General features: G+C 33.4%; 1 protein-coding gene across 2 annotated transcripts in view; it reads left to right on the top strand.

The window, feature by feature from the left end:
* Positions 1-15,855, top strand: part of LOC149068562 (uncharacterized) — a 99,298-nt gene that overhangs the window by 29,247 nt on the left and 54,196 nt on the right. For both annotated transcript variants that reach the window (XM_089250318.1, XM_089250317.1), the window contains exons 6-9: positions 502-617; positions 2,568-2,935; positions 3,167-3,397; positions 8,712-8,965. In XM_089250318.1, the coding sequence (XP_089106444.1) occupies positions 502-617; positions 2,568-2,935; positions 3,167-3,397; positions 8,712-8,965 (969 nt within the window). The remainder of the gene's footprint in view (positions 1-501; positions 618-2,567; positions 2,936-3,166; positions 3,398-8,711; positions 8,966-15,855) is intronic.

Raw genomic sequence — 15,855 nt, 5'->3', positions numbered from 1 at the left:
ATAGAACATGGCCAGGAGTTGATCATAGATAAGCACTGATGGATCTCCTTTGCACACAACAGCAAGAGGACAATATCTCGTCCTCCGTCGAATCCGATAAAGCTGTAGCAAAGCAAGCAATGAATCTGTTCAACAAGATTATGCAATTTTCTGTTTCTTAAAAATTGTAACTAGGAAGCAAAAGCAAGTGTCATTGTATTATTGATTATTGATTTAATGCTGTTTTTATTACTCAGTTTTATATGAATGAATAATTGTGAAATGAATCATTGTTCCATAGTTTCCTATGGGGAAGTGTGATTCGATATACGAGCCATATTTGATATGATATACAAGCGATTTGGATAGTGAGCGTATTGGCAGAACAAATTAAGCTGGTTAACCCAAGTTCCACTGTACTCTTATTGCTACCAAACATTTCATTCGCAGAGTTTATATATATTTTTCAAGAAAATATTATTTTGAAAATATGTTGTTTAAAATTTTTTCTTTATGTTCCAGAGCTTACAAAGGCGAAGCAGTGCGGATAATATAAATTTGAGTGATAGCACTTCTTCACCAGTCAATATGCATGTTCCCAGTGTTTCACCTATGCAAGTTGATTCTGAGAATCAAAGGTGGGGATCAAATATTATAACTTCTGTTAACACTTTTTGTGTCATTAGTGTAACATTGAAATTATTATATGATCCTATTTTAAAATTTTATTTATTATTGATTAAATTGAAGAAAGGAATTCAAACCAAATCTTTTATGCTATCACAAATGCAACTACAAACACAAAGGCCACCTACATAATTCAATTACCCAACGAGGTGGCTAAAAAAGATACCCGGAAGAAGTATAAAAAATTGCTCAAATGTGCTGACAAATTGACTGCATTGGCAAGCAATTTCACACTTGAAATACCTTCATAGAAAGAGGCAGATAGAATATTGTTGTTTCTTTAAGTTCTTTTTGATCTTCTCTTTGTTATTGGAACATTCAATATTATTCTGCTTTCAATTAACTATGGACCATCTCCATGGGCCTCCTCCCTCCCCCCCCCCCCCTTAAGCTCTGATGAAAGAGATTAAGGCTACAGAAGAACTGTTTCCATTTTTCAGTTTTAGTCAATATTCAGTAAGAGATAAAAAAAATTATTGCGGAAGTTTCAGCTTATACAGTCAAACCTCGTTAGTGCGTCACCCGGTTAGCACGTCACTCCGCTTACCGGGTCACTTTTTGGAAGTCCCAGTTGTCCTCAGGCAGGAATTGCCACAGCTATGGCCTACTCCACTTAACGAGTCACTCCGCTTACTAAGTCGTATTTTTGCTCTCCCAAGAGTGACTCATTAACGAGGTTTGACTGTATTTGGAACATTGTGGTACATAAAAAAATATCTATCTCTGTGAGAGGTTTAGCATTTAGCAATATGTTTCTTGTAGCTATATAGTTTTAAAATTAATCCCTACAAGTGCCCCCTCAACTCATCTCAAGTTTAAAGGTAGAGAATGTAATTTTTTTATACTTATTTCTCCAAATGTTCAAACATAAACCACAATTAAAATGCAGTGCTAAAATTTGTTGGCTATACAAAGGCTGGTGAAATAAGTTAAATAGCCTACAGATACTCAGTTATTCTGGAAAGCTTGAACGTATGAAATTTCTCCATGCTCAAGTTACACCTCAGATGTACAAGAATATACAAATACAAAGGCCACAACGGGAAAAACGCCCAACAAGAACAAGTTGGTTGAAAAAAAAGTTGACCATTAAAAATATGGATGTCAAAAATAATAAAATACAGCAACCCAAAATAATAGCAGTTATCACAAAAAACTAATAAACAATATATGAAATAAAGCTAATGATAAAATTAAATACACTGTACATAAAAATTATGATTGTCTTATCTAAGTATGGATAGCTTCTCGATTCATCCCATTATAAATATCATATTTCTTTTAAATATGTTAATTGTGGTAGAATGTACGACTCCTGGGGGGTGGGGGGGGGTGTATAGTAAGCTATTCCATTTACTCACAACCCTGTTAGAGAAAAATTCCCTGTGACACCACAACTTAGCATTGTCCCTTACAAATTGATACTGGTGGACCCTGGTCGAAGCAGTCAAATGATGGTTGTGTAAATAACTCATGGTCCACCTTATCCATCCCTTTGAAAATCTTAAAAACTTCAATCATATCCTCCGACACCTGCATTCTTCCAATGTAAACATATTCAAAAAATGAAGTCTCTCTTCATAACTGAAGCCTTGTGTATACCAACAAGAACGCATGTGGCTCTTCTCTTCACCCCTTCAATCAAGTCCTTGTCCCTCTGTAGCTACGTAGGTATAAGCTGATTGCATGCCCAATCTTAGCTGGGCATGCAATCATGTTAAACTGTGAAGGAGTTTAAGTTTCATTGACAAACTCTACTGCTAGTCATATAGCCTCTAAACATATATTTAAGCTGTGCTCTTTCGCTGATTGAATTAATTTAATTGTTTGTAGTGATAAACATATTTTTACTACTGTCATGTGTAATCATTCAATTTACATGGGTGTCCCCCCCCCCCCAGCAATCTTGGCTTTTTACAGCAGTTTCCTGGCCATGTGATGCAGCACGGCATGAGTAATGCTGACATGAATGCAGCTTCACCACAGCCTGTTCCTCCAATGTATCCTTTCTCTCCTCACATGCATCCATTTTTCCCTCCTCATCTGAATCCTTATTCTACTCCTATGGCACCATTCAACTGCCCTCAATGTCTACATGCTTCATGGTCCAACCTGATGAGTGCAAACATGGTACAATATCATCAACACCATCATATTCCTCATCAGATGGGTGTTCCTACTGCCAATTCATCACGTACTGGAACTCTGAAGACTCGCTCTCCCTCACCAGAAACTTTCATGAGACAGAACCAAAATGCTAATCTTCAAAGTAAGTATATAGAGCATTTCATATTCTAAATGAAGAATGCTTCTTGTTTTATTATTCTCCAAATTTATCACTTAAATGTGCTGTAGTTCAAAGTAGTCCTATCACAAACTTTACCTGTTGAAATATTGCTTATTTTTTTGCACTTCCAAAAATAATTTTTTACAATTCACATAGTATGTTATTTTATTGGTACAATTTATTCTTTATCACCAGGACACTTCTCCATTATAGGTTACCTTAATGCCAATCCACCAGTTGCACAAGGGGGCTCTGTATCTCCAGTAGAAACTACTGCTGCTGCGACGTCCATGCCTGATAGTGTATGTCATACACCCCCACCTCCTCCTCCTGTTTCCCCATCGATCATTGAAGTTCACAATGCGGTCAAAGAGGGGCAGAAGGCACAACTGCAAGATATTCTGGCATCAGATGAAGAAATGGAAGAAGAAGGGGATAATAGAGGTTTGTTAAGTTTCTCTAGAAATATTTTTGCTTTTGATGAAGAAAATATATGTTGCACCTTGTCTAAAAACACTAAAAATTTACAATACGAGAGGTTTTGTTGTTGTAGATTGACAGTTACATTATATTGCGATACCTTTGGAAATGGCATCAAGGAATGCCAAATTGTGCCAGGTTGTGTAAATTCTTTTATTATTTGTCTTAAAAACATTGTTCATATTGTAGGCTTTCCTTTTTTTTTATCATCACTTAAAAAAGTAGGATTTTCAAGACCAAGACATTCTTATGCAATCTCCACTTCAGTCCTTAGATTAGATAGATTTTTCCAGATAGTGAAAAGCATCATATTTGAATAAGTTCATCTTGCAGGCAATCGTCTATATTAATTTAATGTAATCAAGCTTATATTATTGACAGGGCCGTAACTAGGCTGGAGCAACCGGGGCACTGCCTCTGAACTCCGAGCTGAATGGGGGTCTCCCACAAAAGTTGACATTTGTTTTGCCTAATAATAAGCCTTTCAAAAAGGGCTCCATGAAAAAGTCTGCCCCTGGGCCTCGAGAAGACACACTACGGCCCTAATTATTGAGTAACAATGGTTGGTGTGAATGTGATTAAAAATAAAAATTTTCAAGGTATGAACAGTTTTTAATTCTTATCCAAATCAAACAGTGCAGATTTTAAGTTTTTCATGATTCTGCACCCTTTTTATACAACAATTCTGCACCCTTGAACCCTTTCATTCTTTAATTGATAATAACCCTTGAACCCTTTCATTCTTTAATTGATAATAACCCTTAATTCTTTAAATAATCAATTAATTTAGTAATAAACTACTTATTCATGCAAGTGTAAATTCATCTGTAGAATACAGTAGTAAGAATGTAGAATACATAATATTTTTACTTAATAGAATTTACTTTTGAAAATGTATATTTTTGAAATTTTGGTTTTTGATTTGTTGGTTATCAAAATCAGCCACTTAAAATCAAAGTCATCAGAATAAAAGTAATTTTAATGAGCAGGCACTGCACATACACAAAGGATTTTTTTACCTTTTTTTTTTATTTTGATCTGATTTTGATTTTTCTACCTTTGATGGAAGAGGAATAACAAATGAAGTGAACTAAATGAATTGCTGCTTGGCGAGTGGTTAGCATGCTAATTTTTGGCTATGCAGATCTGGGTTCAAATCCTTGTTCGTGCATGGATGTCTACTAGCAGTGAAAATTCTCTGGACAGATCATACAAATCTCTTGGGAATACATGACGATCACATAAGTGTAATATTCATTAATGCTTTTTTTTCAAACCAAACAAGGTCCATGCTCAATCATTGTTAGGCAATTTTAGCATATATGCTAAAATTGCCTAAAATTATAAAAATTATATACAGCCCCCCTTCTAGGGATATCCCTAAAGGAGCTGGACCATGGCAGACTATTTTATACAAAAATAATCTATATATAAAATTGATTTTCTGTATGTCTGTCTGTGTGTGTTTTTATACAAATCTACAATTTTAGATCGATCGTCACCAAATTTTGCATATATACCAAATGGGACCCAACTTGAATGATAGGCTACTTTAAAATTTCGTCAGAGCAGGGCAAATGCCCCAAATGGGCAAAAACTATCGAGCAACAATGGTTTTTGGTCCTCAACAATCACTCTCCGAACATTTACTTTGGTTACCGTGGTTCCCTAGCAGTGTGTTTCAGACGTGTATATGCCTTTACAATGGTTTGTCACTTCTCTAATCCTGTTAGTAAACTGAAGAGGCAAAAAAAAAAGGTACAGGCATGCGTATGCAAATAAAGAGATATGGAACCAATCAGAGTATGACGCTGCGGTCGGCAACGCCTATATAACACAACAAGTGCCTGGCATAGTTGTTAGATCGGTTACTGCTGCTACAATGGCATGTTATCGAGATTTAAGGGAGTTTGAACGTGGTGTTATAGTTGGAGCACGAGAGATGGGACATAGCATTTCCGAGGTAGCGATGAAATTTGGATTTTCACGTACGACCGTTTCACGAGTGTACCGTGAATATCAGGAATCCGGTAAAAAATTAAATCTACGACATCGCTGCAGCCGGAAAAAGATCATGCAAGAACGGGGCCAACGACGACTGATGAGAATCATTAAATGTGACAGACGTGCAACCCTTCCGCAAATTGCTGCAGATTTCAATGCTGTGCCATCAACAAGTGTCAGCGTGCGAACCATTCAACGAAACATCATCGATATGGGCTTTCGGAGCCGAAGGCCCACTCGTGTACCCTTGATGACTGCACGACACAAAGCTTTACTCCTCGCTTGGGTCTGACAACACCAACATTGGACTGTTGAGGACTGGAAACACGTTGCCTGGTCTGACGAATCTCGGTTACAATTGCTTCGAGCTGATGGCGTGTACGGGTATGGAGACAACCTCATGAATCCATGGACCCTACATGTCAACAGGGGACTGTTCAAGCCGGGGGAGGCTCTGTGATGGTATGGGGCGTGTGCAGTTGGCGGGATATGGGACCCCGGATACATCTAGATATGACTCTGACAGGTGACAGGTACGTTAGTATCCTGTCTGATCACCTGCACCCATTCATGTCCATTGTGCATTCTGACGGACTTGGACAATTTCAGCAGGACTATGCGACACCCCACACGTCCAGAATTGCTACAAAGTGGCTCCAGGAACACTCTTCTGACTTTAGACACTTCCGCTGGCCACCTAAATCCCCAGACATGAACATTATTGAACATATCTGGGATGCCTTGCAACGTGCTGTTCAGAAGAAATCTCCATCCCCACTTACTCCTACGGATTTATGGACAGTCCCGCAGGATTCACTGTGTCAATTACCTCCAGCACTACTTCAGACATTAGTCGAGTCCATGCCACGTTGGGTTGCGGCACTTCTGCGTGCTCGCGGGGCCCCTACACAATATTAGGCAGGTGAACCAGTTTTTTTGGCTCTTCAGTGTATATTGTATATGTATTATAATTTATGCCTTTATAATGGTTTGCCACATTTTCAATCCTCCCAGTAATGGGGCTTTTTGAATTTACGCCATAATCATCATCAGCATCGCTTTGAGGGTCAGGAAAAGAGTGATTCTCATAGAAATCAGTGTTAAAATTGCTGATTTTAATGTAGAAATGCAGAAATTTGGTGGGGTTTTCTGTCACATCAATAATTTTTAAAAAAGTATTGAATTCTTGATTTTTGAAGTTTTGAGTTCACTTAGAGATATACGAAGCCCAGAAGATTAAATATGAAGTAATTAGCTGAACCTATACTTTTAAGTTGGATATCCATGCAATAATATTGATTTCAACATTTCATTTATATCTTCTCAAGTATGAAAATTAATGTCTCCGTATTGTCTTTTGATATTCAACTTCATAAATTCATGTGGGTTAAGATATTTTAAAATGAATTATGGGCCCGTAAAAAAGTACATCAAAAAAATTCCACAGCTTTAATTAAGTATTTTTGGAAGCTGAAACAGGGAGATGGATAACTTGGTGTTCAAGGGGGGAATAGAAATACCTAGCACCCCTTAAAAAATGAAAAAAAAATATATATTAATTTCTACATTTTTTTAAATCTAGATTTGTTTCTTTCATGAGTCGCGCAGGAAGTCGCTGTATTGGTTAACTTGGACGGTTTGCATGTCCCTCAAAGAAAGAAAGAGATATCACATAATCCAAAAAGCCTCATTAAAGAAAATCCAGGCAGCACTGGGTATTATAGCTAGTAATCTATATAATTTATATAAAATATATTTTCTGTCTGTATGTGTGTGTATGTCCTTTATACAAATCTACAATTTTAGATCTATCATCGCCAAATTTTTCATATATACCAAACGGAATCCAACGTGAACGGTAGGCTACTTTAAAAGTTTCTCAGAGCAGAGCAAATGCCTGAAATGGGCAAAAACTGTCAGGCAACAATGGTTTCTGGGCCGCAGCAATCTTTCTCTCTACAGTCTGTCTACTTTTGGAATGTTTACTTTAGTTACCGTGATTCCCTAGCAATGCGTTTCAGACATGCATATGCCTTTACAATGGTTTGTCACTTCTTTAATGCTGCCAGGATCATGTAAAGTAATTCATTCCTTTGTAATGGTTTGTCACTTTTTAAATCCTCCCAGTAATTGAAAAAAACCTGGGAAGTACCAGGTATTATAGCTAGTAATATGTAAAATAGGAAATAAAATAAAACAGTGCACTAATAAAGTGATGGATTAATGTCTGAAAAGTTGATCCATTGACTTGTTTTACATCTGACAGAAAAACGGGTTGAAAAAACAAAATATACTCGACACTCAATTTTATGAACTGGTCCTCTGCCCCAAACAGCATGCCATAGAGGTAATGTTAAAATATACTCTATTTTACAAACTCTCATTTCTATCAACTCTATTTTATGAACTTTGTTTTCTTTTTCTTCATCTATTTTTTTTCAGTTATTTTATTATTCCAACTGCCTCTGAGTTCATTGTAATCAAAGGTAAGAAGGTAAACTCAGACGTTCTACACGTCTTAAGAGAAAATATAGTAAGAAGGGGGAAATAGAGAGAGGGGGGAGTTCATCAATTTGTCTCACCAATATAAAGGTGTTTTGTGAACATGTGCCAGGAAGTAGGGTTTCATTGTTGACAGGTGTGACCATAGATTAAAGATGCATTGATTTGACAATGTAATTCTCTCTTTGTGCATTAGGATTGGATAAACTGGTGATTTTAGGATGCATTTGGCTATTGATAGGCCTTTTCAAAGTGTAGAGTTGATCGTAATCTATTTCAACCAACTCATTTCTTCTTCCAGTTCATTTTCTCCTTCACAATGCCTACAAAATGGAAAGGTTCTGCAGGCTAAAAAGTAAGGGATTAAAAAAAATCACATTCGGTCCTTAAAACAAAGATTAACAAAAGATTGTTTCTACAGCAAGTGGTGCCAGCAGCGTGAAAATATTTAAGAGAAACAAGATTCACATGAAATGCTATCTTACATCAGTTCTATGGAATCTTATGCTTACCAAAGTGTTGAGATGAAGCAAACGAAAATAAGTGCTTTTTATGAAAATCATCGATAAAGAGGAGTGACTAACTCATTTATTTCCCACGTTTTTTATCGTCTCTCTCATTTATGAACTATTTATCAAGTCCATACAGGTTCATAAAAATGAATGTCGACTGTATGATTTTCCAGTTGTCTATATGTGTTATATATAGTTCATTTATCCTCACTATGGCATACTCCCCCCTTTTTTTTAATGTATCTCAACATATTTTTCAGATGAGGAAGATGCTCAATCTCAAATTCCAGAGAAACCCACTGAGCCATGGTCTTGTGTACACTGTACTTTCATCAATCCTCCTGGCTCACATATTTGTGATGTGTGCTGCAAGACGAGCTACAATGTTTCATCTGCGAATAAGAAAGGTTCAAAGAAACGAAGTAAAAGAAAGGAGGCAACTGAAGTATCAGAGTCAGCAGTTGCTGTTGACTTACCAGAGGGACCTTCTGTTGTCACGAGTGCTGCTGAAAAGGTGATAAAGTTGTGACTTTAATAAATTCATTAGGTATAAATTATTTTTTAAAAAACCTATATTTATAGTGAAGGAATGTTTTTCTGCAGTTAATTACAATATTGCTTGTTCTTTTTTTTCTTCTATTTATTTCCAGTTAAAAAGAAATTGTGTGCTGAAAAATGTTGTTTTATGTTATTTTGTGACTTGTGATATGATTTAAATATTGCTCTCTTTTTTTAATTTTACATTTTATAATAAAGTTTTTTATGATGTTGAATCTGCTTTAATATCCTCAAAATTATATACTCATATGTCTTTGACATGTCTGTTCATGCTTAATATGTTCAGTGATCGTATATTGTCAGGTTGACATAGGTATGAGTAACCTAATATGAAAACTTTATGCAGTGTTAAAAAAAATACTTTGGTTGATACCTCAAGAAATGAAAAGTTGGTTATTGCAATTATCGTGGAATTCACAGTCAAAATTCATTTAATGCAAGCAATAGAAACACATTCTATGTTATGGAGCTGGTCTCTGAAATTGTAATGATGAATTATCATGAAGTATGGTGATAATGTAAATTTTAAGGTTGTTTTAATTATATATGTTAAAGAAATATGTGAATTTTTTCAACAGATCATTATTGTATTATGTATTAAAATATGATTTAAAGGAGTTTTTAACTGTATTTTTACATGGTGTCACATGTTGTCATTTCAAAAGTATTTAAAAAAATGTCAAATCACCTTACTTATTTACAAATACAAATACAAATACAAATACAACGCCACAACAGGCAAATTGCCCAACGAGGTGGCTGACTTAAGAACATCATGGATCCCCGAGCCCTACCTACTACTGCTACACCACACATGCACCCCGCCCACACCCCCCGCGAAACCCCCAACGAATCGGTACATGCGGGAATGTGCGTGTACGCACAAAGTAAGTAATGTAAAGTAAAGTAAGTAAGTAAAGTAATTTATGTTCTGAAAATACCAATACTAATAATAGTGTGGCTGACAAATGTTGTCTAATTTTTCTCAAGGGATTCCTCTAGGACTGATGAGTTATATAATGATTATATATATATATAGAGAGAATCATCATTGAATAAATTATTTTCATGATGGGCAAAATGGTAGCAGTCAAAATATTAGTCTACTTGTTTTAGAAAGAAAAAACAACCTAGTACAGAACTACTTGAGCATTATTAAGAAATATTTTAAGAAAAAAAATCAAACAGCATGATAGAATATTTCTTTTGTGTATGGCTGATTTTGATTTGTATGAGTGTACAAATCTGTAGTTTGATGAGTATGAGAGTTATTTATCCAAGGGTAAGACATGACCTAAGAGTTGAATACCTCCAAAAAACTTTTTTTTTTACTTTCCATGTTTGAGCGTCACTAATTAATGTGTTGAGTAATATGAACTTATTTGTTGTTTTTTCTATTTTTAAATAATGTTTCCTTTTTTTTTAAAGTTGTTAACCCTCTATGGTCCAGTGTATATTTGAATATACATGGTCAAAATCCATTATACCACTTTATTTCTTCAATTTTTTTGATATTTTAGAAAGTATATGTTTTTGTGCCATTTCAGTACAAAATACAGCTATGTAAGTATAATACTTTTTCATCTAGAAAGGTTAAAAAAAAACCAGTGAGACTAGCGAGAAAGAGTCAATTTCTTGTCAGTGTCTTTTTTGAGAGCTGCTGAAATTTTGCGTGTTCAGAGATTTATAAAATTGCAGCAAATCGAGAGAATCTGAAATAAAATTCAGGGAAACTACTATTCAACTTTGCTAAGCAAACTTTTATCTGTTCATAGATAACAGTAAAATAAAAGCAAGATGTATATTTTAACCTTAATTAACAATTTTTAGCTAATTAAAAAATCTTCTCTAATTAAATTGCTGTTTCGATGTATTGTTTCAATTCTAAATATGCTAACTGCACCAATTTACATTAGTTTAAAAAAAAAATGGTTTTTTTTTCAATACATTTTTTATGGTTTATAATATGTTACTGCCAAAGCCCGAAGTTGGCCAGTTCATGAACTAGCCGGCCCATGTCCAAAATTCATGGTTTCGCTGACCCCCTATATATCGATCCCTAATTCGGGGTCATTACCACGTTGCCGTATTATTTTGTGATAGTTATGGTCATTTATAATTAGCCATAACTAACTGTAATCATTATGGTTACTTATGGCAACCCTAACAATCAAAGGAATCTGAATATTGATATCTTAGTGATTCATATATAGGGATATGTAGGGGATTGACATATAGGGCCTGGCTAAAGCCAAGCGAACTCTCAAAATTTGGACATTGGCTGGATCAACTAGGCCAGTCAGTTCGCAAAATGGCCAACTTTGGGCTTTGGCAGTAAAACATATATATGTTTAGTATATGCATTTGTGTATGAACCATAGAGAGGGTTAATTCCATGTTATACATTTTTAGTCATGTAAGCATATGAAATTATAATCCTAATTTACACTGGTTAGTGGGAAGTATATAAAATTAAAATTATGATTCTTGAAGTCTTTGGTATTCTGCATATAGTGAAGGAGTGAAATAATGATTTTGTTTTGGAGAAAATATTACTCCATTACATGGTACATTTTATGGACCTCTTAAGTTTTTCTCAGGAAAAATCTTGTTTGTATTAAGAAAAAGTATGTATGGGTATAATGTGTAAATCCAGGTCTAATGTGTTATGGAAATTGATCCACTTCCTTTGTTTATTTTATATTCCACTGACTCGTGTATGCATTGCATGTAAAATAAATAGTATGAACAGAGAAAAAAAGAGGGGAAATTTATATGTAGATAACCAATTTTGTGTTTAAGTGATTGTATAAATGTAAGGATTGATGAGGTCAATGATCAGGATCAAGTAAATAAAAGTAAAAAGCATAAAGTTATGTCTTTATTGATTGCAATTATTGATAAGAGGCAATGTTTTTATAGCTTGATTGTTTGACTTCCATTGAAAGTTACTCCACAAATTTTTTTTTTATAAATAAATAACAGAACCACATTGAGAGCAATTTCCCTGAGTAATAATCATAATCTTCCTTCAGTAAATTCTCATAATATTAGAAATAGACAACTATTATATTATCATTATAAAATGCACTATAATACAGATTTATTATTGTTCCAAAAATTTGTGTTAAGCATTCGTTTTATTCTTTAATGAATTAGTGCACATCAAATCTTTCGTCTATTTTTAATAGTTGAATGTAAGGTTTGTTATGTCAGTGAGCAATAATTATCTTTACCTGGAAAACCATATTTTTTAGTGGAAAAAAATTGTTATGGTTTTTTAAATGTGTAGCTTTTCTCGTAGCATTTCGTGTATAACAAAAATATCAATATTTTTATTGCAATGCATAGTCTTTGTCATTAAGTGATCTTTAAGGACGGATGTTACTTGTTTTAGTGGTGTGCTGAAAAAATAATAAATTCTTTGAAATTTTAATATTTTTGTGGTTTATTCATGTCTGAATTTTTCATTGAATAAAACTGCTTTTTTGACGAAATTGGTTTCTTGTAACATGAAACAATTTTTTTTTCAATGTTTTTAATCTTTTTTTTTTCAGTTGACTGATCGTATTTTTTGAGCAATTGTTCTCTATTCTTTTCTTTTTTTTCAAGTCATTTATATCTCCGATTAAAATTTTGCAGGAGGAAAAAACTATCTCTATTAAAATAGATTATCATCTTCAATTTTTCACATAGGCCAAGATATTTGGCTTATCCCAGCCTTGACTTGTCTTTTCCTTTCCTTTTAAATCTCAATTGTGTTTGCAATATTTTGAATTAGATATCTCTTCCATTATATTAGCTCACTACATGGTATTTTTATTGGTTTTGCCCCATGAGGCAGTTAATTTGTTTTTCAAGTTTACTAAATGGTTTTATTGAAGTTTTTCAGCTAAATGATGTCAAATGAAAATTCATTCTGCAATCCCTGCTTGATAAAAAGAAGAGCAAACCATCTTCCCGTTCAAAGGTGGGTGCAGTATCATATTCACAATTCTGGCATGTGATTGCCATTTTTTTTTCAAGTATTTTTTATTAATTTTTTTTGAAAATTAAATTAAGCTCAGACAGCTTCTATGGTTTTTCATATAGCAGTCTGTCTCATGGCTTCTCTACTATGAACTTTTTGAATGACATATATAAGTTAAAAACATAAATTTATATTTTTGGTTTGATCACAAAATCATGAAGTTTATTGAAATGGCCTGAGATTATGGTGCATTTTATTTGATTTTTTTTTAATTTGAAATTTTGCAGTGTAGGTGATTATGCCAGAATTGTGAAATGTGCTATTGTAATTTGCCACTTTTGGGACTTCGGGCATAAAATTGTCAATTTTATGCCCAAATAATTTGTGAATGAGTTGAATAACATCACTCTATAAGAAATACGTATTTGCTTATATGAAAAACCTAGATGATGTGCTATTGCCATTATGTGTATATATTTGCTTATATTTTTTCTTATCTTGATGATTAATTAATCTCAGTGTTAGGACCATTACTTTTTATAATCTTTATTAATGACTTATACAATTTAAAAATTTCTGGTAAAATAATAGCATTTGCTGATGATACCGTGGTATTATATTCCAGGGAAAATTACCAATCACTCATTAACATTATTAACACAGTGACCTTTTAATTCTTCGAAATTGGTTTCCTGATTTTGATATATTATCCTATCTTTGAGATATATGTTTCTAAAACTGAATTTATTAACTTTTCATTAAAACAAATATTCAGCTAACCGGTTTTAATCCAATCTTCCATAATCATATCTGCTCCTGCATCAACTCATGTATATGCCAACCTCCTCTTGATCAAATTTCTGCTATAAAGTATCTTGGTGTATATATAGATCAAATTTAAAATTTCATTCTAACTTAGAATATCTTTAAACAAAGCTCCATATTTTAGTTTGAAATTTTACCATTTAAAACCATTTGTTTAAATCAATCCTTCCTAATCACATATTACTACTCGATGGTTTAATCACACTTACTCTATGGTTTATTGCTTTGGGAAAGTGGCTACAGTACTAACATTGCTCCTCTAATTTCCATACAAAAAAATTATCAGACTTAAAACAAATGATTATAACACTCCTTCAAAAGAAATTTTCAGTCACTTACAAATACTACCACTTTGTTATCTTTACTTTTACAGATCTATCCTAATTATTTAAAAATAATCAGTTCTTATTCACTTTAAACTCATCACGCACTTCTGACTGATGTAATTTCATTTACACATTACCCGTAGTCCATAAAACTATGCTTAAAAAACATTTCATTTACCTTGTTCCAAAATTTGATAATACTTTGCGAAAACAAATTTTAGATACCCCAACATACTCCTCCTTCAAAAAAACCTCAAAATTCACTTATTTCAAATCAAATATTGAAAAATATTTTTAATTTCAACCTCATAACTTGCATATCTATCTATATGACTTAGCTGATATATTTTTACTTTTTTTTTGCTTTTTACAATTTCTAATTTATGTATTTTCATTGCACACAATAAAAGAACAGAAAAATAAAAAAAAATAGGGAAAGAGATGAAAAGATTTTTTTCAACCTGCTTGGTTATTTCTATTTTAAACTGTACAAAAAAGATAAATAAACAAATAAAAAATAATAATAATAAAAAATTATCTTGCAAATATTTTCTTGTGTGTAAAAGCATAACGTTACTATAAAAATTGCAATAGCAGTAAATCCTAGATTTATCAATAAAAGATAGGTTCTATCACAGTAAAGGTGATGAAAGTGTCCGAAAAATTTTCACAAACATTCCCATTCAAGGCTTTTATTGGTAAATGTAAACATTTATTGATTTACAATGCCTCACGTATTATTTATTAATTATATGTGTATCCACACATCAATTTATTAATCATACTAATGTTTTTTTATAATTTTTTGTGCCCTCACCATGTCACTGTGGTAAAGCGTAGCCTTTATTGGCAGGAACCAGGATTAACCAATCTTTGTGTAACATCTTCAAAATTTTGCTGCTCTTGTTTGTTTTTATAATGTATTTATTAAAGCATGAGTAAAATAAGTTGCTTGATTATATTTAATAATACAGTCAATTAAATTCATCTAGTCAAGTATTATTATATTAGATATTTTGGTGCATTAAACTAAATGAAATAATTTATTTGCCACTGTTTTTTCATATTTTGTTTAGATTTTTTTATAGTATGTATGTGTTGTGTTTGTCAAAAGCTATTTTCACTCTCATATCAAAATCATTAGTAAGAAAAGATGAAAGTGAGAAAGATAAAATGATTGAATCATTTAAAAATTATATTTATACAAGTGTGTAATTCCTACATACATTTATTTACTGATATTGTTTGTGACATATTTGCTCATATAGGTTCGTAAGAACCTATAAGAAGTATGTGTATATCCAGGACCAGTTGTATCTATCCCAGGGTCCTCAGGGAATGTGCTAATGAATTGTTGGGGCCAGTCACACAGATCTACAAGAGTAGTAATGCTGAAGGTATCATCCCAAGGGATTGGAAGCTTACTAATATTGTTCCGATATTTAAAAAGGGTAGTAGAGAAGCTCTGTCCAATTATATCGTCCAGTGAGTTTGACGAGCTCCCTCTCGAAAATTTTGGAAATTAATTATCAAAAGGCAGTTGGTGAAGTGGATAGACAAGAATAATGCATTGTCAGATAATGTTTACCTTGATTTCCAGAAGACATTTGATCGAGTCTAACATGGTAAACTCTTGAAGCATTTACACAAGATTGCGGGCAACTTGCTGAATTGGATAGAATCGTGGTTAAGAGATAGGGCACAACGAGTTATGGTGAACAGGGA

Source organism: Pholcus phalangioides, unplaced genomic scaffold (assembly GCF_987345545.1).
Source record: "Pholcus phalangioides strain wild (caught in Gottingen) unplaced genomic scaffold, Ppha-v1.0 ptg000024l_1, whole genome shotgun sequence".
Taxonomy (NCBI): Eukaryota; Metazoa; Arthropoda; class Arachnida; order Araneae; family Pholcidae; genus Pholcus; species Pholcus phalangioides.
Note: the sequence above shows the minus strand (reverse complement) of the source record. Positions and strands in the feature narration are given on the sequence as shown.